This window comes from Cynocephalus volans, chromosome 13 (assembly GCF_027409185.1).
Source record: "Cynocephalus volans isolate mCynVol1 chromosome 13, mCynVol1.pri, whole genome shotgun sequence".
NCBI classification, from domain to species: Eukaryota; Metazoa; Chordata; class Mammalia; order Dermoptera; family Cynocephalidae; genus Cynocephalus; species Cynocephalus volans.
Window position 1 is genome coordinate 46,422,383 of NC_084472.1, and position 27,630 is coordinate 46,450,012.

At 33.1% G+C, this 27,630-nt stretch overlaps 1 protein-coding gene across 2 annotated transcripts in view; it reads left to right on the top strand.

Moving 5' to 3' along the window:
- SMAD4 (SMAD family member 4) overlaps positions 1-27,630 on the top strand; it is a 57,353-nt gene that overhangs the window by 19,527 nt on the left and 10,196 nt on the right. For both annotated transcript variants that reach the window (XM_063076502.1, XM_063076503.1), the window contains exons 2-10: positions 4,459-4,836; positions 5,636-5,810; positions 6,254-6,283; positions 11,030-11,242; positions 14,722-14,841; positions 14,937-15,053; positions 16,496-16,546; positions 21,224-21,407; positions 22,678-22,846. In XM_063076502.1, coding sequence (XP_062932572.1) covers positions 4,588-4,836; positions 5,636-5,810; positions 6,254-6,283; positions 11,030-11,242; positions 14,722-14,841; positions 14,937-15,053; positions 16,496-16,546; positions 21,224-21,407; positions 22,678-22,846 — 1,308 coding nt within the window. In that variant the 5' untranslated portion in view covers positions 4,459-4,587. The remainder of the gene's footprint in view (positions 1-4,458; positions 4,837-5,635; positions 5,811-6,253; positions 6,284-11,029; positions 11,243-14,721; positions 14,842-14,936; positions 15,054-16,495; positions 16,547-21,223; positions 21,408-22,677; positions 22,847-27,630) is intronic.

The window sequence follows — 27,630 nt, forward strand, 5'->3', positions numbered from 1 at the left end:
CTCTTTTAGATTTTATTACTTAGTGTAACATGTTTGAGTCTTCTAGATCAGTAGTTCTCAATAGAGTAAGTATTGCTCTTTAAGGGGTATTGGAAATTTGTGGGAGGAGTTTTGGTGGGTGGGGGCCAGGGATACCATCCTGCAATATGAGAGGCAGTGAATAATTATCTTGCATTCTAGAAGGCTTTCAAATGTCCCAGAATTTCATGTAGCAGGGAAATGTATAATTAGCCTAAAACCGAGCTCCGTCTTAATACATACTCAATTTTCCAGGCATTAGATTTCTTTTAATTCATTTTCTTAATTGGAGTTGTTTTGTTTGGAACTTTATCAAGAATTCATGATTTGGGAAAATCTGTGTCACCAACTGCAGTGCCACTGTGCTATTTGAGTTGCCAGTGCAACACACCTGTCTTGGAAGATATGAATTTGTAGCTGTCATATTTATGATAATTCTACATATTTGTGTGCAGGCATCTAACTTCTTTATTATACATTCTAATTTAGTTGCTATGTGTGAGCATTTATATATGAAATACACAGTTTATTATATATTAATCTTTTTCTTCTTTATATTACACTTAAATTTTTAAAAAGTATGTGTAAGTTGGTTAGAATTTTGTTTCAGGATATAAATGATATGTCACAAAAATAGGATGTTGTTCTGTTAGAGTTAAGAACCACTTTCTGATTATGTGCTGCTTGTCTTTGTATCTGTGGTGGTTTACATTTGATAGATACAGTGTTTGTTGATTTGGTCAATTTATGGTTCCCAGATTGCTTTTATGTACACTGTTGCATTTGATTACCACAGTAAGTCTGTAAAGTTAGCAGGGCAGATATTCTTCCCATTTTATAGATGAGAGAATTGAAAGAGACGTTAACATGTCCAGTCATGCTGCTAGAGTTTTAATTAGAATATATAATTTTATTTATACCAGTATTGTGTCCTTGTATACCATACTTCCATAATCTAAAGCTGTTTAATATAGGAATTATATATATACACTCTGTCGGTATTATTTTTTATACAAGGAACTTTTGTTTAAAAAAATGATATTTTAATTTAAGTATCCTTTATTTTTTTATCAGCCAGCCAAGGAACTTTTAGTTATGTTTCAGGCACTTGTAGTCATAGGAATACAACAAAGACAAAGAAATATGGGCAAGCTGTTCAAAGAAACTTGGAATTAAAATTTTCGAGATACCATTAGGCTCCCAAATAGCATAAATTTTAGAAATAATGACATCTGATGGTGAGATAAAATGGGGCTGGATGTTTTAGGCAAAAGAAATAGCAAGAGCAAGCATGTGAAAAGCACATATAGAAATGCATTCATTGGACAATATGGAGCACTTATCGGTCTTAGGAATTGGGCAAATAATGGTGAATAAGACAAGTACTGTTCCTGTCCTAGAGCTTTTAGTCTAGAAATTAAAGCTGTTGTGAGGTTGGCATTCAGAGATTTCAAACTGGTCAGATTTGAGTTGAAGCTGTGTTTTATTTGGCATACATAGCAGTTTCTCTGGCTTCCTCTCCCTTTCTCCTTTCCCCCATGAATAAGTCACCAGTACTTAGAAATGAGATTTCACATACCAATGGGCATTTTTTAGTTTCTCTTTAAATTGAAGATCTGGCAGCAGTGGACTAGCATTCACAAATGCCACTTCTGCTGGAAGTGAGTGGTGGCTACCCGCTTTAGATGGGCATGCACTTGTATTCCTCAATACTTGTCTTTACAACTGGCACGTTTTGTTTAAATAATTTGCCTGTCTCCTATATGCCTTTGAGTTGTGAGTCGTAGATCAGTGGTTTACTTCTGTTCCTGCGCTCCTGTATTTTCTTTGACAAATTTTAATAGGAGAAAGTACAGAAAAATGTGTTAATTTTTTAAAGGAAAATCTCCTTTTAAAACAATTAAAATAAACATTTTACTATTCAGACAATAACTACCTTTTACTGAGCAATATGTGCCAGATACTTTATATAGGTTTTCTTTTTTAAGTTCTGTATACCCTCCTTTTAATCCAGGTTCAGAGAGTTTAAGTAACTTTATTTGTCTGATTACTTAGTGTGAAAGTTGGGATTCTAATCCAGATCTCTGACTCAAAAACCCCCATGCTGGTAACTTTTGGTTATCTGGAAAGAGTATCTTCAACGTATACTGTATTTATTGAATGCAAGGAAGTGCCAGATAGTCAAAGATAAGAAAAAACTGCTTCTCTGCTTGGGGTTTATAAATGAGTTGAGGAGACAGGCATTTATGTAAAGTGGATAACAATAGAGGAAAGCAAGTGTTAAATACCAAGTGATTGATATAAATTCTAATGAGGCTTAAAACTACAGCAGTGGCAGGAAGAATAGAAAGGAGACAAATAGAAATGACTAAGGTAAAGAGTCTTGTAACTTTGTGAAGGAATGTGGGGGTAGTGAAAGAGAGAGGGAAGTCAAAGATGATTTGTCAAGCTTTCAAAGGCTGGGTGATTGAGTGGAACTGATGCTTTAACAAATAAGGGTCATCAGAAGAGGAACATGTTTTGGTAGAAGAATGATGAGTTAGTTTTATTAATTCTGGGAGGAGGATTTTAAAGATTGAAGTAAACAGCAAAAGAAAATAAAAGCAAGGTAAGTCTGGAATGCAACAATATCAATGAAAAATAGAAAACAACCCAGCATGCAAAGTACAGGTTCCAATTCTGCTTTATCTTGTTATTCTTAGGCTGATAGCCTTTTCCTATTCCATGTAGGATCTTGAGGTCAAATAAGTTCCTTTAGTTTTGTGCATGTTGAATGGATTCTTCTTTCATAGTCACTTTCTGTGTTTTAATTTCTTTTAAGAATAATTTACCTAAAATCTTTCGAAGGATTTAGTGGTCTTTATTTTTTTTTTAATAACAGCTTTATTGGGATATAATTCATATGCCATAAAATACACTATTTTAAAGTGTACAGTTCAGTGGTTTTTACAATGGTCACAGAGTTGTGCAACCATCGCCACTATCAATTTTAGGACATTTTCATTACTGCCAAAAGAAACCCCATGCTCATTAGCAGTCACTTTTCATTCCCATTTTCCTCACCCCCCAGCAATTACTAATCTGCTTTCAGTTTCTATGGATTTGCCTTTTCTGAATATTTCATATAAATGGGTTTATACAATATGTGACCTTTTGTGACTGGCTTCTTTCACTTAGCATGTGTTGTTTAGATTCATTAATGTTGTAGCATGTATCAGTACTTCCTTCTTTTTTATGGCTGAATAATATCCTATTGTGTAGATATACCCATTTTATGAGGGTACTTCAAAAAGTTTGTGGTCTTGACCATAATCACCACAAAGAAAAGATAAATGTTCAGGTGATGGATATGCTGTCTACACTAAGTGCATCATTGTACAGCATATACATGTATTGAAACAACACCCTGTACTCTACAAATATATATATAATTAAATTTTAAAATAAAAAAGTTGATGGAAAAATAGAATTAAAAGATGATATGAATTTTCCCATGAACTATTTGAAGTACCCTTGTATTTATGCAGTCGTCAGTAGATGGACATTTGGGTTGTGTCTACCTTTTGGCTGTTATGCACAATGCCACTATGAATGTTCATGTATAGGTTTTTGTGTGGACATAGGTATTCATTTCACTCGGGTAGAATTTCTAGGAGTGGCATTGCTAGGTCATATCCATTTCATAGTCACATAAGCAATGTATGAAGTTTCCAGTTTCTCTCCTTCCTCCCCAATGCTTATAATTGTCTGTCTTTTTGATTTGTTCATCCCAGTCAGTATGAAGTAGTATCTCATTGTGGCTTTGATTTACATTTGCCTAATGATTAATGTTGTTAAGCATCTTTCGTGTACCTGTTGACCCTCTTCTTTGGAAAAATGTCTGTTAAAGTCCTTTTGCCCATTTAAAAATTGGGCTATTTGTCTTTTTATTATCAGTGACAAAGATGGATGTTAACTGTTAGCATTTTGTACCAGGTGATGGTGAATTTTTCATATATATTAGTGAAAGACTTTTAGATTTAACTAACTGTTAAGAATGTTTTAAAGTGCTGATCCTCCTAAGTAATCTTTTATGTAATCTTTTTTTTTTCTTGGTGGCTTCTGGTACAGTAATCTGAACCCTTGACCTTGGTGTTATCAGCACCATGCTCTAACCAAGTGAGCTAACTGGCCAACCCTCATAAATAATCTTTTTATGAAGTCCTATTAAGATTTTACTTTGGGGTGACTAGTATAGTCAACAAGACTTGATTGAGTATGCCTCTATAATAATAAGGTCTAACTTTAATATTTTTGGAATGTCAGAAACAGCAACATTTTAATTAAGTAATTTTAAACTCTAAGCATCAAATTCAATTATGTGCATTCAGTCTTTTCTCTAGTAATTGAATCTATTTTGTGAAATGTGTTGTCTTTTTTTTTTTTTTTTTTTTTTTTTAGATTATCCTGAATACCACATGTCTAAGGATTTTCCTTGCAATATTAGCCATTGTTTTTCACTGCCTCCAGAAGATCAATATTGCTTTGGAAGTTGGAGGCATATTTGATTTAAAAGAAGAAACTTGACAAATGGACAATATGTCTATTACGAATACACCAACAAGTAATGATGCCTGTCTGAGCATTGTACACAGTTTGATGTGCCATAGACAAGGTGGAGAGAGTGAAACATTTGCAAAAAGAGCAATTGAAAGTTTGGTAAAGAAGCTGAAGGAGAAAAAAGATGAATTGGATTCTTTAATAACAGCTATAACCACAAATGGAGCTCATCCTAGTAAATGTGTTACCATACAGAGAACATTGGACGGAAGGCTTCAGGTTAGTCTTATAGTAGATACTAGAGTTTTTCTGTGTTTTTTTTTAAAAAAAATCTTGTTTCCTCTTAAGTTACTACAGGATAATTTAATGCATGCTCCATCTCTTCAGATACTATGCATCCAGTACCAATGTGCATTATGTGAATATATGGAAGTGTGTACAAAAGATATATCTTTAAAGTTTATTAATGTTCTGACTCAAAAGTTTAGTGAAGAAAATTTGGAAAGTCGAAATAAAAAGCAGAAGAAAACCCACATTCTGAGAGAACTAACTTTAGCACTTCAGTATACATCCTTGTAACCTTTTTTCTTTTTTAGTATTGTGTGCACGTTTCAAAAACTGAATTATACTTGGTCCTTTCTAATTTAGAAATCTGATATTATATGTTCCACTGATACAAAATGTTTCACTGGTCACGTTTTTCATGGAGAGCTATATAATACATCTCCTATGCTTAAAGAAACTTATAGAAATCTTACGTTGTTAGATTCTAAAATTTCATTTCTACACCTTAGGTATAGTTTCTACAACAAATTCCTACTTTTTGTATTTTTAAAATCTGAGCACAGGTTTTGAAATTATACCTAGGTTCAAATTCTAGATCTGTATAACATGGCCAAGTTAGTTATTTTGAGCTTTAGTTTTCTCATTTATGAAATGGGAATTATAATACTGACACGTGTCAGTATTATAAACCTACTGACTTGTAGGCATGTGAGGACTGAGAACACATATAAAGTGTTTTGCATAAGGTCTGACACATAACTGGTGTTCAATAAATGGTCTTTAATTTTCCTAGGTGGCTGGTCGGAAAGGATTTCCTCATGTGATCTATGCCCGACTCTGGAGGTGGCCTGATCTTCACAAAAATGAACTAAAACATGTTAAATATTGTCAGTATGCATTTGACTTAAAATGTGATAGTGTTTGTGTGAATCCATATCACTATGAACGAGTTGTATCACCTGGAATTGGTAAGTAGACTTTGCTATTATCCTTAGGAGTATGAAGAGAAAAGATTCTAATAGTGTTTTAATTTTTCTAAGTTAAATTATGAATTTGGAGATAGCTTAGAACTTCAAATAAGGTTAAAGAAGCAGACGTCTTTAATGAAATATAAGTATTTAAATTTGAACTTGGGAACAAACTTGTATTTTGACTGCTAAAACTAAGTATCTGTAGTTGATATTTTGCCATTTGCAACATTGTTTTTGGAAAATAAGATGGAAATCAACATAGACTTTAAATACTTAGCTTATATATTTTTAGATGACATTTATGCTACATCTGAATTGAAATGGTTCATGAAGTTTTGTAGTCTGTGGCTTACATTTACATTCTGTAATTTTTAACATGGGAAATATATTCATTGTAATAATTAATGTTTCTTTTTTTTTTTACTCTTAAAAAAATTAAGATCTCTCAGGATTAACACTGCAGAGTAATGGTAGGTAATCTGTTTCTTGTAACTTTCTCTATTTTCTTTTATCCTGTCCCCTCTATTTTTTTTTTTTTTTTTTTTTTTGTTCACCTAGACTTAGTTTGTGTGGGTGCCAGTAACATTAACAAGAAAAAGAACTTACTGCTTTGGAAATGTAGATTTTTTTTGGCATGCATCACCATCACCATTTAAAACTGGATTTAAATCACTTATTGGCTCTTTGGATTTGAACTGTCATTTATGAACTAAAATACTATAAAAAATATGATAGAGGAATGCACCAAAAACAAATACAATGGAAAATATTTTATGAATTGATAAAAACTGGTTATTTTGGCAGAAAATCTCACAGAGCCAGTTTAAATGGATATAGGTACCTGTAATTTTGCTAATTTGGAGTTGTGTATAACATATTCTTTAAAAATACCAGTAGATGAGTCTGAGTGGAGTGGTGTTTAAAACTAATTGATCACAGCCAGTTAGATTTCTTTGTTTCTTCTACACTCCCAGTGTTTCACTTGACTCACCTTAAAAACAAAAAGACCCAATATTCAAAACAATACACTGTGCACCACAAATATGTACAATTAAAAATAAAATTTTAAAAACAATATTTTAGTTTTTATTTCAGTCTAACTTATTTTTAATGTTGAGAATGATTTAAAATTACATATATTAGTATTTTTTCAATCGTTTACATTTTGAGTAAATTAAACAAGGCTAATTAAAGTATATGCCAATCACAGCTTATCTAATCCTTTTTAAAAAGAAAGTGTTTTGAGATGAGAAAATGAAACACAAATAGGTGTGTTTTTTTTTTGCTTTTTTCATGTAATATTGGAGAATGGAGTTACTATTAAATCTTTATCTCTGTTACTTCCAACTTGTTAATGAACTAAAACTTCTGTAAGAACTAATTAATGTGCAGAGAAACTCTGATAAAGGGCCACTATCATCTTAGAAAGGTGTGCTGTTGATTTGGAGGGAAATTAGCTTAGCTCCTCTTTTGTTACAGAATCTTAGAGGTGGGGCAGAAATATCATGTGACCTTAAACAAAATTTAGGAAGTGCATACAAATCTGTTTTTATTCTCTACTTTTCTTCCACCTCACTAATAATGGACTCTTTCACAGTGCTTGTGGTACTTGCTAATAATTAGTAGGTTTCTGAGAAGTGTGGGTTGGTAATGGGAAGTCTTGTCATGGTCTGGGAAGGTAGTTTTCAGATTGGTTAAAGCCCTGCTTCTTTGTCACACAGACATTGATATCACGTCACTTCTTTTCTTTGAAAGTGAACACCATTCAGGTCTTCAGCATTCTCCCATGTTTTTGGAGAATTAAGGCATTTAACTCAGTGGGTATTAGGGGTTGGGAGACTTCAGTGATAACTATATCAGAATCTCCCTATGAGGGTGGCTGTGAGGGGGTCCAAATTCTGAAGATTCATCACACTCCTCCTCTATCCTAAAATTATTGCTGTTCTGAGTACTGATTATCGATGGGATTGTGTGGACTGATGACCTCTCTTCAGTGACTCTCTAGGACTGTATTCAGCCTTGTGGATCCCCCTAGCGGTGGTTATATAAAAGCGGTGTTCAGTGACTTAATTCCTCAGGAAGCAACAGGTATTTCTCACTACTCCTAGATTCGGACAAAGAAGTGTAGTACAAGGCCAGGTAACTAAAAGTTAAGAAAATGGAATAATTCCTTCATTTTTGAGTTGGGGTCTTGTAACCACATCCAGCCTGTCTCATTTCTTCCATGAAACTTTCCATGACTTGTGTATTATTTCAACAATTATTTAATGCCCGGTGCTGTGTAAGGTTCCAGGGACGTTAAGATAAACAAGGTATGTTTTCTCCACTCTAGAGAACTTGTAGTGTAGTGGACAAAAGAAAAAGTAAGAGAGTGACAGTACTATCAAACAAGTGCTGTGGCCTGCCTCCTGGTGATGGTAAAAAACACAGACATAGGATGGGCACAGTGGCTTCAGCTTTTTTATTGCCTATAGGGAATATATTCTTTACCCCTCATAGGACAGTTTGCAATCACTGTATATGTTTATGATTACTCTAAAAATATGGTTAAATAATAATAGCTAACACTTGCTGAGTACTCATGGTGTGTCAGGTACTGAGCTAAATGATTTATGAGTATTGTGTCATAATTCTTATAATACTCCTACATGATAGCTGGGATTATCCATACTGGTGACTGGAGAGATCAAGGAACTTGCCCCGGATTAGACAGCCAGCTGAAGCTGGAGCAATGTGTGCTTGCTATTAGATATTTAAACAATAGAAAAATATTACCAAAGACTGTAAGCTACATGAAGGCAGGGATATTTGTTTTGTTTATTGATATATCCCAATTGCTAGAATAGTACCTAGAACATAGGTACTCAAGAAATATTTTTTTCAATGAATGAGTTTGTTAAATGCTAGCCCATGAAGGGAAATATTAACAGTTTAGTGTCTGTTTTTCTGGACTTAAAAAAATATATACTATATGTTTTTTTAATTTTATTTTTTTGAATAGGCAATACATGGTCCATAAATCAAAATACTATAAAAAGGTATACAGTGAAAAGAAGTGCTTTCACCCCTGCCCCCATTCCCCCCTACCTCAGGTAATCACTTCTATTAGTTTCTGGTGTTTCCTTCCAGGGTTTATTTATGCTAAAAATACATGTATTATTTCCCTCCTTTCTTACACGAAAAGCATACCTGTGCACACTGTTCTGGACCTTGTTTTTTTTTTTTTTTTTACCTACAGTATATGAATTTTAAAAACATGCACGTGATCCTAGTGTATAATAGTATTTTGTAACTTGCTGTTTTCCTCTTGGGAAATATATATTGCAGACTTTATCCTGTTGATACCTTTAGTTTTACCTAAGAAACATGTTTTAGGTTATTTGATTAAAGAGATCTGTAGACTTGTAGAAGTCCCAAACTTAAATTTGGGAAGGTTTAGCCAACATACATATTAAGGCAAGAAAAATTTATGAGGCATAGCTATCTAAAAGCAGAATACAGTTGGTACTTGAAGATGTTATGATTGCTCATTAATCTGAAGAGTCAACTGAAAAGCAGAAGCCATGAGTATCAAGTTAACTAGTTATATCCTCAAATCAGTAGTCTGTCCTTATGAGTATGTACTAGCAATACTAATATATTGGTAAAAAGATCCTGGTTATTATAACAACAAAAAACCTTAAAATGTGGTGCTGATAACACCAAGATCAAGCGTTCAGATCCCTGTAGTGCAAAAAAAACCTCCTAAGATGTCCAGGAACTAAATAGAGGTGTCAGGATCTATGTGAAGAAAATCGCAGAACTTTGTTGAAGAATATAATAAAAGACTGAAAAAATGCAGATGTACCCACTTTATGCCCCAGTTTTTTCTTTGTATTATTTTTATAATTTGACCAACATTAGTGATGTTCAGTTTTTACTGATATATAATGATGTAATAAGCATCCTTTTGATTATCTTTGTGTTTCCGTTGAATGTTCTGAAGAGCACCTTTTTGGAGTAGAATTTATGGGTCTTAAAAATAACATCATTATAACTTGATGCTTTTTAAGAGGTTGTACATAGAAACTTGAACAATGGATTATTTATACTGCTTTGAAATAGTCTCAGTTTAATAAAAGATAGCCATGTAACTAATTGATATTTACATGTAATAGTTTTTTAAGAAGTTTGATAATAGAGAAAGGTAAGGGAAGCAATATGCTGGGTTTTAGTGGAAAAGGGAATGACTTTGTCGATTATTAATTGACTGGTTTAAGAAGAGAACCTAATATTAGAGTTGAATGGATTGTAAAATTATGGAATAGTGTTAGTTAAGAAGCAGTAAAAGATTGTTTGCTAAAGATAAAATGCAAATCCCAAAACAATAGCCCCAAAACAAATGGGGAGGTTCTGGGCAGAGAATTGACGTTACAAATGCAGTTCAGTTTTTTTTTTTTTTTGTACAACAAAGCAAAGCATTCCTTAGTTTGTTAATGGAAAAGTGTTATGATATATCAGCTAGAGTCTAGCTTTGCCTATTGAGGTGTAACCACATAAGTGAAAGATGTTGATTGTTGAGTTTTTTCATCCCACATATTTATCAAACATCCTTATTTGAATTGGGTTTCTAGGAGGAAATTTCAGTGTGACTTATGTAGGATATTTCTGTTTGGTTTTAAACCTATACGGGACATTCAGTATACTTCATTTTCAAAGAATATGTTGCTTAACAGTAATTCTAGATACTGGAACTGGAAAACTGTCAGATCCCACTCATATCTCTGCAGTATGAAATTAGCAAAAAGATATAGCTAAGTACTAAGTCTTAATTTTGATTGAATAATTGGCTTTCTCAGCTGGATAAACATTTTCCCAGCCATTTGGTTTTTGCCTACCTCATGTTATGTATTTAGGTGATTATTACTTCTAGGTTTATCAAGAAACTGAGGAATACCTCTTTAGGACCATTGTTGGAGGCTGCTGGAATACATTCTATCTTCAGATTTCAAAGAGTCAGATTGATTAATAAAATATATTTGATACTACTACCTCTAAATAAATGCTGATATTACTGATAAAGTAGTATGCTTTTAAAATAATATGAAAAAAAATTCTGAAGTAGAGTTATTTATACTATAGTTGATTTTAGGTGTTGTTATATTGCTTATAAGATATTTTTTTGGGGGGGAATAAGAGCTTATAAAATTTTACAATATGTTTAATTTTCCACATAGCTCCACCAAGTATGTTGGTGAAGGATGAATATGTTCATGACTTTGAGGGACAGCCATCGTTATCCACTGAAGGACATTCAATTCAAACCATCCAGCATCCACCAAGTAATCGTGCATCGACGGAGACATATAGCACCCCAGCTCTGTTAGCTCCCTCTGAATCTAATGCTACCGGCACCACCAACTTTCCCAACATTCCTGTGGCTTCCACAAGTGAGTTGTAGGATCAGGTGTAGTCAGCAAGTTGAATTTTCCTAACCATTGAATATTTATGTGTAGTCACTTGGAGGAAAATTTCAAGTAAGTAAAAATTAAAAGTTAAAAGTACTGTGGCATCTTTCATAGGTAAACAAGTATTAAATAGGTGTTCAGGTCAGCCCTGGAAAAAATGGTGTTTGTAATTTATTTAAATGCTCTTATATTGATGTACAGTCACTTGGAATTTAAGCAATGGCTTTAATTATAATATTGATTTAGATTAATTATCTAACCTATACTTTACTATTACATGTAGAAGGAAGGAGCCTCTTGAGCTTTCAGATAGATTTTAGATAAATATTTAAGTAGTTAACAAGTAGTTTTGAATTAAGATGTTTATAAAGATCTGTGTTAATGAGATTACAGCCTTTCTTTTAATCAAATGTTCTTTGCTTTATCTGGGAGAATTTTACTTTATAGTAGTCATCTCATTTTCCCATTGTGCAAGCACAGAAAAAGGGATCTTGATAAACTTGTTTATAACATATATCCCCCAAGATAGACATTAAGTATTTTAGTCAATTTTGATATAAAGCTAAATTCTACATCTCTCTCTCTTTTAGTGTATTTATTTATTTTTTAATGAGAAGTCTGTTTCAAAAGGGTTCTTCCCATGGCAGAGGTGTTACCTTCTCTGTCATGTCATAGGAGGGAGAGGGCCACTGGGTTCAGCTTTTCTCAGGGCCTGATCAAGACAGTATGACCTGGTTCTGTTATTACTGCTATTTGTTTTCACAGTCACCAAAGGTTGGACAGTTTGCTGCTTTTTTTTTTTTTTTTTTTTTTTTTAATTAATCACAGAGCATTGTCTAGGCATGTTTATGGGGCTACTTGTAACTGGTTGCTAAAAGGATTGTATCTAAGCCCACATCAGCAACAGATTGTTGATAGATCTCGACTCATAGTTTCTTAGTAGCTACCAAAGGGGTTATTATTGTATTTACTTTAATATCAGATCAGATTCAATGTAGAAATTTTGGTCTTTGGAATAAATGGGGGACTGATTTCTGCAATTGTGAATTTTAAAGTAAAGTGTACCAAATTTTCCTCTGTTTAATTCATTCACACCTTCAAAGCAGTATCTTTTTGGTTTGCTACATGAGAGATGACAATCTCAGCACAGACAGCATATTCTAAGTAGGTTGTATAGGTTAAGCAGTTTAGAACTTGGGCCCTTAATTACTTGGTGCTTCTGTTGTCTACTTTTCATTAACCAATTTAGGAATATGGTTGATAAACAGCAGATAGTGAGAGAAAATGAAAGAAGGTACTTTGCAACCACTTGAGCATAGATTAGTGCTAGAGCACAGCCACCTACATCTGTAAATTATCTGAAGACTGAATTTCTATGCCTTTGTTAATGTGTACTAAAGTGACTTCATTTTGATGTTCTGTTCCATTTGGTTGATTTGAAGTCCAGAAAAAGTGTGTGAATGAAATGCGGCTAATTTTGTCTTGATATTTTTGGGGTAGATTTTCATAATCGAATGGTAAATTCTGCAGGTTTTAGAACTTGTGGCAAAATGTTCCCCTAGATATCAAAAAGTATTAATAGAAGTAAAAGAAAAAAAGGAAATTGGACTAAAATAGAGGTTAGAAGGCTATTTTACATGAGCTGATTTAGGTGTATTTAACTTTATCTTATGCACTTGGAATTATGTAATGGAAATATTCAGTAAAGATTAACTGCAGTGAGCCACTTTACAATTTATGCTAATTTAGCATCTGAATATCTTCAGGATTTCTTTCTAAATATCTGTAATTTAAAATTATTTTATTTCTGTGTAGTGATAGTTTTTGCAAGTTAGCTAAAAGTGTATAGCATGTACAATTGTTAAAAATGAACAAAAGCATAAGTAACCTTTAAAGATAACTTGCAGAAATTTGGGGGATGAGTAGGAAGGAAGATTGCTAAAAACATTATCTTTAAAAATAAATAATTTGGGGGGTATTGAAATATTCTCTTTAGCTTTTGATTTTATAATCCTTAGCTTTGAGGGACGTGATATGTAGAGACAAGAAAAATGTTCCTTTTCCTTGATACTTTGAGCAATGTTGACATACTTTGTTCTATATGATTACACTCCCATTTAGATGAGAAAAGAATGAGGTGTGATGCCAGTGACAGGTAACAATTATGACATTTCAGTGCTTTCCAAATGGGCTAAACAATTGATTTAATTAATGCTTGCTTTAAGAAATCATGCTTTTTCTGCTAAAACAAACAACAAACAAAAAAAACCTTAAAAATGTAAGACAGTAAGCAATATCATAGAATGGGTTTTGAATAGAACAGAAGCCAGAGGAAGCTTAGTCCTGGTATATTACATATAGAGAAGGAAACTAATTTTGTGGAAATCTGTGAATATGATGGTATTCTTGAAAAGACATGATTCTTGTTTTGTTTTTCTTTTTTTGGACAAGTCTGACGGTTAAAATCTTGGTTTTTAAAAGCACATGAAAAAATTTCGAAGTAGACTGATAGGTGGTTTTTGTTTTTGTTTTTTTGTTTTCAACCAAGAAATGCTGTATAGATTGAGTATTCCTTAGACGAAATGCTAAAAACCAGTGTTTTCAATGTTTTCGATTTTGGATTTTTGTGGATTTTGAAATATTTGCATGTACATAATGAGATATCTTGGGAATGCAACCCATATCTAAACAAGAAATTAGTTTATGTTTCATATATACCTTATACTCATAGCCTGCAGGTAATTTTATACAATACTTTTAATAATTTTGTGCATGAAACAAAGTTTTGGCTATGACCTATCATGTGAGGACAGGTGTGGAATTTTCCACTTGGTGTCATGTCAGTGCTCAAAAAGTTTGAGATTTTGCAACATTTTGGATTTCAGATTTTTGGGATGCTCAACCTATATCAATTAGATGGTGGAGCTAGATTCTTTTAACTTCCTCAGCTTCCCCATCACATCCCATTTAAAATATTTGCTTACTCTGCTTTTCTTTTTATCAAACTCTAGCCTTCTGCCATTACCACTACCAGTGCTGATAATAATCTTTCCAGTTTTCATCATTTTCTTGAACCTGGATTTTTGGGGTCCTAATCAGACAGGTCCAGAGAGAGCTGGATGGAATGATCAGGGGTGAACTGATATGCTTCTGAAGAAATTAATATGATAGGCTAGACATATAATGGGATTTTGTTGGCATTTGGAGAATATTTGTGAAGAAATAGTTCACTAAAATTGGCTAGACATTACTTAAAAGGAATAATTTTGAATTTCTACAAGTTAAGGTTTGCCTTTATACATGACTTGAGGTTTTTTATTTAATAGGCAATGGGTGAGTTCCACTTTTTGCCCATCTTTACAATTGTGTATTATCAGGTATAATTGGTCCTTCATTTATTTTATAAGATCATAGGACTGCACCTATAAATGTACCATGTTAATGTCTTCTCGTTCCTCTAGGTCAGCCTGCCAGTATACTAGCAGGCAGCCATAGTGAAGGACTGTTGCAAATAGCTTCAGGGCCTCAGCCAGGACAGCAGCAGAATGGATTTACTGGTCAGCCAGCTACTTACCATCATAGTATGTACATACTTTTTTAAAATCTTTTAAGTAGTTGAGAAAAAATAGGCAGCCTTTATAAAAGCAAATTAATCCATGTGGGCCTTAATTTTTAGACAGCACTACCACCTGGACTGGAAGTAGGACTGCACCATACACACCTAATTTGCCTCACCACCAAAACGGCCATCTTCAGCACCACCCGCCTATGCCGCCCCATCCCGGACATTACTGTAAGCTCTTGTTTTTGTTATAAGGGCTTTTTCTTTTGTAGGACTTTGTTTTCTTTTTGTTTTTTAAAAAATGTTTTTGCATCTTTTATTCATCATACAATTTACTCTCATTAAATAATTAGTGCTTCTCAGTATTTTTTGTAAATAGTATTATTTATTTTTCATAATTATCATACCTTTGTTTTAGAGAAGTGATGTTTACTAAATACATTTATTTCTCTGTTGCTGATGTTGCATTAACACCACATTGAATTCCATTCATTTGTTTGTTTGCTTTGTATATGTTCTTAGATCTCATGTGTATCTTGTATATCCACTCATAGTGAATTGAAATCCCTTGAGTGATAAGTTCTCAGGGTTTCCCTCACCGTAGTATTCAATGTACCACAGATACTCAGATGTTGAATCTCTTGATACTCTGTGCAGGCATGATTGGGAAGGATAACCTACAGATTGATAGCCTGTAGTTTCAGGTAGAGTAGGAGGAACATTATTCATTTGGTTTAGTAAAATCAAGAGTAAAAGTCTTTCATGTATATAAATCTCTTGACTTTCACTATAAGATTTATAGCACCAAAGAAAACTTGGGAAATCTAGAAAAGAATGAACAGGAAAATTAAAATTACCCAGAATCCTACCACCCAGAGATCTTCACTTCTAATATTTTGTCATTTTCCTTCCAGTCATATAAATGGGTATATATAAATTTGGGGATGAGGAGGTCATGCTATATGTATATTGTTACTTCTTCCTTTTTTTTCAGTTGTATTACTGTTTTTCTACATCTTAAGAAAATATGATTTTTAATGACTGCCTGGGCCAACATAGTTTTATTAAGGGTGCTTGGTTCGGACCTTAACTGGCTATGTGACCATTGGCAAGTTATTTAACTTCATTAAGCCTTAAATATAATAATAGTAGTATCTACCTCAAGTAGTATTGTAAGAAATGAATGTAATAACTCAAGTGAGGTGTTTAACACAATGTCTTAACACATAATAAGCTTTCAGTTACGCTAGTTACTATTTCATTATGTAAATATCTTAAATTAACATAAGCCCTTATTTTTAGAATAGACCTAACAATTTAAATTATTATTATACATTGTGTTATAAATTAAATTGTATTACATGTTACATGAATAATTCATTTATAATCTGCGTTAAATATTGAATGTAAAACTCTATTAAATTGCTGAATAGCACTTTGCACATAGCACTAAAATGTTAGCTGTTAAATATCCACAAAAGTAATTCAAGAATATTTGCTTATTATAATTATAAAGCAATCTAAACTAAGCTTTTAAGTTCTTAGCCATTGCAAAGCTTGATCTAAACAACTCCTAAGGTATGATAGTAGTATTTAAGTAAGGTTTATTAAAAGTTTTAGCATTGGAAAACTTTTAATAAATAAAAATGGGATTTTTATTGTCTTTTCTTTAGGGCCAGTTCACAATGAGCTTGCATTCCAGCCTCCCATTTCCAATCATCCTGGTAAGTGTATTTCAAAATTGATTCCCTATATTTAGATTTCTTTATGGTAATTGAAACATACACATGCAGGTTTTAATATAATTACGGGGTAGCTTAACTTTTCTGATAAGTACAGTACTCATTATGACACGAGTTAACAGCTTTTAAGAGTAATCAATATAGTCATGCATAGACTATATTTTAATTCATTCTAACTGTCTCTGAAAGAAAAGACAAGAACTATGTTTTCTGCTAAAATACAAAGTATGAGAATGCTGACTTCAGCACTGAATATGTAAATGTGCAGCAGAATAAATCTAGGTTTCAAAATAGAACATCTGTAAAACTAGCTTAAAAAGTCAGGGAAGTATCTTAAGTAGATGCTGAAAAGAAAAATAATTCATTGTATTTGTCTTGGAAGAGATATTTAGGAATCTCTGGTTAACTGGAATTTAGAAGCTATTTGATTAAATTATGTTAAAGGAGTAAATAGCTAAGTAGCTTTCCTCAATTCAAAGTTTGTATATAATTTTTTAAAGTATAGAAGTAATAAAATGGAAAAAGTTTGAAAATAAATACTGAAGGTCCTTTATGACACAAACACAGGAATTTGAATTTTTTCCTTCTAACCCTTCATATCTATTTTTCTTAACTTAAAAATGCAAATATATTATTCTAACCCATCACCTTAATATTTTTTGTAAGCATACTCTCAATTTTCTCCCTAATTTAAAAAAATTATTATGAAGAATTTCAAACATATCAGGGTAGTATAGTAAATTTCCCCATTGTACTCATTTCTCAGTTTCAGCTATTATCAATTAATGTCCAATCTTGTTTCATTCATACTCTTACCCTCCTTCTCCCTTCTGTATTATTTTGAAGCAAATCCCAAATGATCATTTTATATATAAATATTTTAATATATATTTCCAGTAAAGATTTTTTAAAAATATAGAACCACAGTGCTCATAATGATTAATTTAAAGAGTAACTTCTAGTTCTCAAATAGACCTACACAATTTTCTTTGTGTAAATAGTTTCTGTTACTGATTATTTATGTTGGTTCCAATTTTTCTTCTTGCTGTTTAAAAAAAAATTGAAGGGAAGATCTTTGTGCTTATAACTTTTTGCATATTTCAGTTTAAGAGATTTAAAGAATTTCTGGATCAAAAGGCCAAATTGCTTTACACTGACCCCATCACAGTATGAGAACCAGTTTTACCATGCTCACTAGCAGTAGATATGATAGTTTAATAAACTTTTGCTGATTTAGGAGGCAGATAATATAAGGGTACTTCAAAAAGTTCATGGAAAAATAGAATTAAAAGATAACATGAATCTTTCCATGAACTTTCTGAAGACCCCTCATATTTGTTTTGGTTAGGAGAAAAGTGCTGCTGGTGGGACAGAAACATTTTTAAAATTGTACATATTTACTAGTTAAATTTTCACCTTAATGGATTTTCTGTGTTACAGTGTGTTTTTTATGTGTTCATAAAAGATTCTCACAGGGCATTTTATTCAGATCTGAATAATAAAAGGAATAATTCATAGAAGGTGATTAAACCAAATTTTTAACTTTTTCTTGAATGACTTCCCGCCCCCCCAAATTAAAGATAATGCCTTGGATACTTAAATTTTCCATTATAATTGAACAGTATTTATTTGGTAAAACTGTGTTTTATAATACATTTCTCTATGATGAAAAATATTTAGCGACGTTCTTATGTTGTAAAAAAAAAAATTCATGTTGTTAACTCAGTCTTTTAAAATCTTTTCTCTGGCCAGTGATGAGCAGCCCATGGGCATAATGAGACTGGCTTAACTTCACTAAGTTAGGAGCAAAAATTAAATAAAGTCAGCACATAATATTCCCACTCCCCTTCAAATAAGTTGGGGCATTAAGAAAGCCCTGTCTGAACTGAGTAGTTCCACTCTTTTGTAGATGGTAGTTTTGAGAAGCTGCAGGGTTGTCATATAGATGGTATTTGGTCCTTGGGGCAAAAGAACAAAGAGAGATCCAGAAAGTTTTAATGGGTGTTTCCTATTACCTCCATCTGTTTTTAAAATAAAAATATTCCTATCTGACTATTTAGCAAATTAAGAGTGGAGAAATAAAGTTTTTCACATAGTATTCTGTATCCCAACACACCCAGATTCTCTGGGACTTTATGTCTAGGCCTCTCTGTCCTCACAAATAGCAACTCCCTTTTTCCTGCTTTCCTAGGCTGCATTTTTCATCTCTGGTCTGTGGTGCAACTCTGATGTCATTTTTTTTTTATCAAGTTACTTAAAACTCTTTTTCCCAATACTATCAGGTCACATCATATTAAACTTGTTCAGAGATGGAGCTTTGTATAACCATCATTGTTGTACGGTGTCTGAAATATTAGTCAATAAAAAAAAAAACCTTTGTGATTAGGAAATAATAAAATAAGGTTTATGTACAATTGCAGATTTGCTATTCTTTTTTTTAATTGGCAGCTGGCCAGTACAGGGATTGAACCCTGGGCCTTGTTTATTAGCACTATGCTCTCTCTAACCGACCAAAGCAAATGCCCCCCCCATGTTGCAATTCATGACGATAAAAGTATATTTTTCTTACTTAATCAAAGAGGTTGTAAAACTCCCCCTTTATCACTCTGACTTGACTTGCATGTGAAAAAGGTTGCTCACTGTGGAACTTTACTTCTGGAGTTTCCTTCAGTAGGAACTAGGGAATGCATGTACTTGGACCTCATTTTCTTACCCAGCATTATTAACATTCACAATTTCAGGGCACTGTTTGTAACAACATTTACCTTTTAGACTGGTTATTTAAAGGCCTTGTTAAGTGCTGTACTGTTTTTTTGCTGCCAAAACATTGGGTAATTGTTATCTTGGCTTAGACAATCTCTTTAGTTTTAGCTTCAACTAGTATATTTACCAGCTGTTTGCTGAAGCTTCTTGTCCGTGCCATAATGTGACGTCATCCATAAAGAATTTTACCATAGAAAATAACTTCATAAATACTTCAAAACTGGCTTTTTAAGAAGACACTTTAGTATATCACTGCTTTAATATTATAATCATAATCAAATATATATGTTTATATTTGAGATGAGTTGGTTAGATTGATGTGGCAAAATGTTATAATTTTTAAGTTTTTGAATCATCCAGTCTTCATGTGGTCTGTTATATTAACTCTTCATTGGAAAGTACTTTGTTCCTTGACAACATTTTGGAAAGCAGTTAGGTACATAGCCTTTATATAGTTTTTTTGTTTGTTTTTAATTTTAAACATCAATTATACTTCATTTTAGGATTTTTTTTTTTGTATGAAAAGATCTGGGTGGTTTTTTTTTTGGGTCATTCTAAGTATCTCTTCACATAGTTGAAAGTTTTATTGTTTTCAAATTCTGGTTTAAAGTTCACAAGTATAGCAATGAGGGGCAGATAAATCTGCAGACAAAACTGTACTACTCTTCATTCTATAATAAATGGCACTGGACTTTTTTCTTTTTCTTAAATATAACAAGCCCATTTTCACTCTAGGGTCTTTGCTTTTGCTTTCCTCTCTGAAATGTTCTGTCCACAGTTTTCACATGGATACAAGGATTTTCAGATCTCACCTTTTCAGATAGAATGTTCCCCACCATCCAGTCTGAAGTGTTCTTCCCAGTCATCTTTTGTTCCATACCCTATTCTGTTTTCTTCACGGTGTTTATTATTATCTGAGTTATTGTTCATTCGTTTGCTTGTCTCCCTTTGTACCTCTGTGAGAATAGGGACTACAGCTGTCCTGTTTACTGTTGTGTGCAGTGCCTAGAATGACCTCTTGATACTCTGTAGATGTCTGTTAAATGAGTTAAAAAAGGACAACCAAATAATTTTCATGTATATGGACTCAATGTAATAAGTGTTGTACTCAAACAAAAATTAGAAGTACTTGATCAGCTATATTTGCAAACCAAACTGAGTAGTACCTCCTTTTTTACTCAATCATTTTAAATCATTTATTGTTCAAAGGCATACACTAAACACATCTTCAAAATTAAAATAGTAGTAGTTAACATGAATTGATTTCACTAAAAGTATCTCTTGCTACAGCATATATATATGGACAAATGACCTTTTACCCAAGAGACAATTGAGAATCCCTGCATACAAAAACTGTGTTGTTAGAGTGTAATGAACCTTAATTCAGGGCTAGAAAGGCCTACTTACTTATGTACATTCTTTAATTAGGGATCTGCAAAAATAAGCTGTGGATTGATGTTACTCAAGAACACTTCCCTGGAATATGTCTTAGGGTCAGTGTGTTTTAAAAAAATAAAAGTTCAGACTACCTCGAAAAAAATGTGCAGTCAAATGAAACATCACAGTAAAATAATTTATTTTAGATTCTGATTACTTCTGTTCTTTAAATTCTCAGTTGACTTGGTCCTTTGAGGTAAGGACCAAATTCTAGATTTTAAAAGTGACTTTAGAGTTTCAAGAACAGTGCTAGGTACTGAACTGGAAAATAGAAGACATGGATGTTACTACTTTTTAATGCATTGTGTTATTTTTATCCTGTTCTTTTGGATGCTTTTTCATTTCCCTCTCCCCTCCTGTCACCTTTTCTTTTAGGAAAAGCTTGTCTCATGGAGTGAAAGTGAAAGCCTTCTAGCTTTCTCACATGGGTGAATGTTGTTTTCCATTTATTTCCTATAGCTCCTGAGTATTGGTGTTCCATTGCTTACTTTGAAATGGATGTTCAGGTAGGAGAGACATTTAAGGTTCCTTCAAGCTGCCCTATTGTTACTGTTGATGGATATGTGGACCCTTCTGGAGGAGATCGCTTCTGCTTGGGTCAGCTCTCCAATGTCCACAGAACGGAAGCCATTGAGAGAGCCAGGTATTGATTGTATAGTTAGATAATTATTGCAAAATTGAGTACATTGTCTTCTATTTGAGGTTATATTTTTCCATGTACATTATATATGTTCTTACATATAGATAAAGGAATAAAGGTCATCATAGAAAATTCGGAATTTGTAAGCACTCCGTTTTAATTATAGATGTTTGTTTAATATGTAATGATAAGATATAGCCTTTTTTTAAGTTAGTGAGGTTTCTGTGTTTTGAATAGTAACTAGACCTTTTGGAATCCAGTTTGAAAACTAATTTTTTTTTTCTGTAACCATATATTATTTCTACAAATATATTGAAAGGAAATAATATAAAATGAGAACAGATGTTTTTGAAAGTGTTATGTATAATGTTGAAAAATTGGTAATAAAAGGGAAATGGTTAAGTAAATTATAAACTTTCATTTTTTCAATGTTGTCATTAAAATGTTAATAAAAAGTTTTTATAATGAAACAAATGGCTAAGATGAAATATTACAGAAAAACACAATTATAGCTACTGTATGATCTGAACTCTTTTTTTTTTTTTTTTTTAAGTCTTTTTCGTGACCGGCACTCAGCCAGTGAGTGCACCGGCCATTCCTATATAGGATCCGAACCCACAGCGGGAGCATCGCTGCGCTCCCAGCGCCGCACTCTCCCGAGTGCGCCACGGGCTCGGCCCTGATCTGAACTCTTTAAGGACGTGTGTGTGTGCATAAGCATATAATCTTGGCTCTGTTGCTTGCCCTGTGACTTTAGCAAAGTAAGCCAGTGCTGGCTAAATAGCATTTTCTGTGGTGAAGGAAATGATTTATATCTGCACTGTCCAGTTTTGTAGCCACTAGCCACATGTAGCTATTGAACACTTTAAAGTATGGTTCATGTGATTGAGTAACAGAATTTTAAATTTAATTTTAATTAATGTAATTTAAATAGCTATATGTTGCTAGTGGCTAATGATTTGGACAGTGTAGCTATAAGCTTTAGTTGCCTTATCTAATAAATGGGAATAATAGTATTTACCTCATTGAGTTGTGAGGGTAAAATGAGAATTCGTGTTGAATGCTCCTTATAATTTTTATGTATGAATAGGAAAAGAAAAACGAAGGAAATAAAAATGTTAACAATGGCTATCTTTTTGTTATGGTTTTCGTATGATATCCTTTTTTAATTCTTTTTAATTTTTCCATTGTTAAGCATGCTGTATAATCTGAACTAAAATTTTATTTTTAAATACTTTTCAAGGTGAAATGTAATTCCTTTTTTCTTCCTAAGGTTGCATATAGGCAAAGGTGTGCAGTTGGAATGTAAAGGTGAAGGTGATGTTTGGGTCAGGTGCCTTAGCGACCACGCAGTCTTTGTACAGAGTTACTACTTAGACAGAGAAGCCGGCCGTGCACCAGGAGATGCTGTTCATAAGATCTACCCAAGTGCATATATAAAGGTTAGTTGCAATATTTTTTGAATATTTTAGACTTAGGAAGTTCTATTTGTTGTTTAAAGAATTGAAATGGAGGTGAGAGGAATAGAAAAATGTCTTATGGATTAAATAATTGTGTTTGTTTTGAGTGTAAAACATATTTCGTGGGGCCATTTATTAATATGATTGATTATCTAGCTTTGTGGTTGCCTTTATGCCTGTGTTTTATTAGCAAACTTGTTAAATGTTTTAGAGTAATACATAGGCTCTTGAAAATATTGCGTGAAACCTCCAAACATGTATTCTTTTGACACGAAATTTGGAAAAATAAGACTGTGGAATTTCATCTTAGCCAATCTTTAGGATTTCATAGAAGGGAATTCTAAAATTAGTGGAATTAACTGTACCTCATCACGTAATCCCAGGAAGTTGCTTAGGATACAAATAATACAGCCAAATAGTGTCCACAAAAATGGAATTGCTTGATTGTCTTAAAACAGCAAACCCAGTATATCATTTTCAGTTACAGTTCAGTTAGGATATTGGGCATTTTTTTTTTTTTTTTTATGTGAAACTTTCAAACAAACCTAGTACAGAGAAGATAATAAACCCCCATATAACCATCATCCGACTTCAACAATTATCAGCATTTTACCAATCTTTAATGTACTTCTCCTCCTCCTTTTTTTTTTTTTCCTGGAGTAATTTAAAGCCAGTTCCAAGCATAGTATTAATTCACTCATAAAATACTCCAGTATAAATCAGTAATTTATAGACTTCTGAAAAATGTCATCACAATGCAGTTTATTATACTTAACAAAAATAACAGTAATTTCCTGCTAAAAGGTTTGACAAGTAGAGCATCAGTTATAGTTTATATTAGGACAATAGAATAAAGTAGAATAATAAAATATGAGATTGTATTGGTTGATAGGATAGTCTTGGTACAGAAAAGTTAGTTATTAAACAAGACATAGAGTATGATCCCATTTTTGTTAAATAATATCATGGATATTTGTATTTCTTTATATATACCCATAAGTCTAGAATGATTTGTATAATGTCTTACCAGGAATTGTCTTTGGGAGGTGGAAATTATATGCATTTTCCAATTTTTTCACAAGGAATTTTTCTATTTGATTATTTGTGCTTTGATATTATTATTTTCTAGTGGCATTGGATTTCCTTATATGCTTTGTAGTCCATTTTGTATGTGTTGGCAAGTTTGTTTTGAGAGAATTAATTCATTTTATTTTTTATTTTTTTCTTCCTATTATTGCTTCTCCCTGTATTATTCTTCTTGCCTTAGCCTGGTACCTTGGATTCACATCTCAGAACCAAATCTTATATTTAGCAGATAGGAGGACTTTGTCTTTTGAGGAAATTGAGTTCCAATCCCCAGGAATGCTCAGGGCCTGATTCCTATTGCATAGGTTTCTCTCCCATGGGCAAGTGTTTTATTCCTACATGCACTTCTGAATTGGCTGTCGAAGTATTTTACCAGTATTTGATTCATGGACAGGTGCCCAGTTGTAACCACCACAGAGCCTGGCTTTTGTCTCTTTCCATATTACTCCAAGAAGTCAAATTCCTGTTCCTTACCCTCTATTTATGTTCTTGATACCCCCAATACCTTCTAAGTCTCTGCTCTCCACTGTGGGTTTTGTTTATCATCAGTTGATGAACATATGGGTTATTTCCACTTTTTTCCCCCCTATACTATGAATAATGCTGCTATGGCACTTTTATATAAGTTTTTGTGGGGTCATGTTTTCATTTTCTTGGATATATACCTATGAGTGGGAAAGCTGGAACATAAGGTAACTCTATGTTTAATCTTTTGAGGAACTGCCAGATTGTTTTCAAAAGTGGTTGTGCTATTTTACATTACCAGCAGCAATGTAGAAGGGTTCCAATTTCTCTGCATTCTCATCTACACTTGTTATTATCTGTCTTTTTGATTTAGCCATCCTAGTAAACATGAAGTGGTATGTCATTGTGGTTTTGATTTATATTCCCCTAATGAGTAATAATGTTGAGCATTTCTTCGTGTTCTGTTGGCAATTTGTATGTCTTCTTTGGAGAAATGTCTGTTCAGATTCTTTGCCCATTTTCAAATTGGGTTATTTTTATTATTGAGTTGTAAGAGTTCTCTATATATTCTGAGTAACAGCCCCTTATCAGACACATGATTTGCAAATATTTTCTCCCATTCTTTTGGTCGTCTTGCACTTTCTTGATAGATAATTTGTAGCACAGTGTCTTTTAATTGTTGATGTGATCCATTTTATCTGTTCTATCTTCGTTGCTTGTGCTTTTGGTGTCACATCTAAGAAACCATTTCCAGGGTAATTAAGATTTACGTTAGTGTTTTCTTCTGAAGGTTTTATAGTTCTAACTCTTACATTTAGGTTTATGATCCATTTTGAGTTAATTCTTGTGTATGATGAAAGGAAGAGCTACAACTTTATTCTTTTGTGTGCAAATATCCAGTTGTTTCAGCAAACATTTGAAGACTATTCTTTCCCCCACTGAATCAACTTGACACCCCTGTTGAAAAATCAGTTGACTGTAAATGTAAAGGCTTATTTCTGGACTGTCATGTCTGTTTCATTGATCTATATATGTCTATCCTTATGCCAGTAGTGCTGTGTCTTGATTACTGTAGCTTGGTAATAAGTTTCAAAATTGGGAAGTATGAGTTTTTTCTTTTGGTTATTTCCAGCCCCTTTTACTTCCATATGAATTTTATAATTGGCTTGAAGAGGATATCTGTCTTTAGTTTTTCTATTCTTTGGATGTGTTTAGAGCAGAGAGAGAAGATGATTATGAATATTACTCATCCATCTTGACTAGAAAGTTCTGGATTGCTTGTGTAATTTGAAGTGAATGAACAGGGAACTATGGTCTTGAATATATACATCGTGCCAGATAGTATTTATGAACTTATCAGGTACGGAGTAGTACTTAAAATAGTTGAGTTTAAATAATGTGGAATCTTGCATAATTAAAGTAATTTCTTAGATTGTGAAATAATTGTAACTTTTCTCTATTTTGGTACAAACGGCCCTTGAAAAGCCCCCCAAATGTGAAACAAGTCATCACTTGATAAACCATTGTCATGGACAAATTTTTATAGTGATCTCATACTTTTGCCATGAACAATAGATAAAATACCTTGTGGGAGAAGTTATTGGGGGTTAAAAAACGACTTCTCGTTTGTCATATTAACCAAGATTTGTAAAGAATTATTTCTGTTTACCAGGTATATTACTGTTCTTCAGAAGAGCCTTGTTAGCCAGAAACAGAGAGATAAAAGTACAGTAGTCCCTCTGTATGTGTATTTTGCTTTCCATGGTTTGTTACTCGCAGTGAACCATGGTAAGAAAATATTAAATGGAAAATTCCAGAAATAAACCATTCATAAGTTTTAAATTGCAAATTAAAACCAGAATGAGATACCACTGCACACCTGTTAGATAGAATGGCCAAAATCTAAAATGCTGACAATACTAAATGCTGTCAAGGATGTGGAGCAATAGGAACTCTCATTCATTGCTGGTGGGAATGCAAAATGGTAAAGCCACTTTGTGAGACAGTTTGGCAGTTTCCTACAAAACTAAATGTACTATTACCATACTGTCCAGCAGTCACATTCCTTGGCATTTACTCACATGAATTGAAAACTTATGCCCTCACAAAAACCTACACACAGACGTTTATAGCAACTTTTTTCATAGTTGCCAAAACTTCAGAGTGACCAAGATGTCCTTCAGTAGACAAACTGTGGTACATTAAACAATGGAATATTATACAGTGCTAAAAAGAGATGAGCTATTAAGGCATGAAAAGATATGGAGGAAACTGAAATGCATATTACTAAGCGAAAGAAGCCAATCTGAAAAGGCTATATACTGTATGATTCCAACTATATGATATTTTGGAAAAGGCAAAACTATGGAGACAGTAAGATGAGTGGTTGCCAGGGGTTAGTAGGGAGGAGGGATGAATAGTCAGTAAACAGGATTTTTAGGATAGTGAAACTATTTTGTATGATATACTACAATGGTGGGTGGATATGTGTCATCATAAATTTGTCCAAACCTATAGAATGTACAACACCAGGAGTGAACCCTATGTAAACTGTAGACTTTGGGTGATAATGATGTGTCAGTGTAGGTTCATCAGTTGTAACAGATGTACCACTGTGGTGGGGATGTCAGTAGTGGGTGGAGATTTGTATGTGTGTGGAGACAGGTACTCTATACTTTCTGCTCAATTTTGCGATGAGCCTAAAACTGCTCTAAAAAGTAAAATGTATTAATTTCCTTCTTTTAAAAAAAAAAAGGTTGGTATAGAGCTTTTCAAATATTTGAGTCCCTGCTTTGTGCTGTGGTAGATAATGCCTTTCGAAGGTCACAGACCAGTGGAAAAGTTCAGAATCTAATGGAAATCTTAAGAAAGTAGTTGTTTCTGTTCTGGGCATTGTGGAATTTCTGATTTCCAGAACCTGACTTTGTCATACTTTCTATCCTGAAGTCTTTTAGGACTTAATAGTTTGGCCAGGTAATACAGACATATATATTTGACAAGTTCATATCTCTTCAAAGAATAGCGTAGTCTAAGTTTTGTCTTCCATTGGTGTTAATTGGGAAAGACTTTTTTGAGAAGATAGACACTGAGTAGAGAAATAGGAATGTGATTTGCTATTTGGAGAGAGTTTGTTATTTTTGTTTTTATGTTTGTGTAAATACCATGGTTAAAGACAATCAGAATTTTTTCAAGCATCTAAAAATTTATGGTTTTGG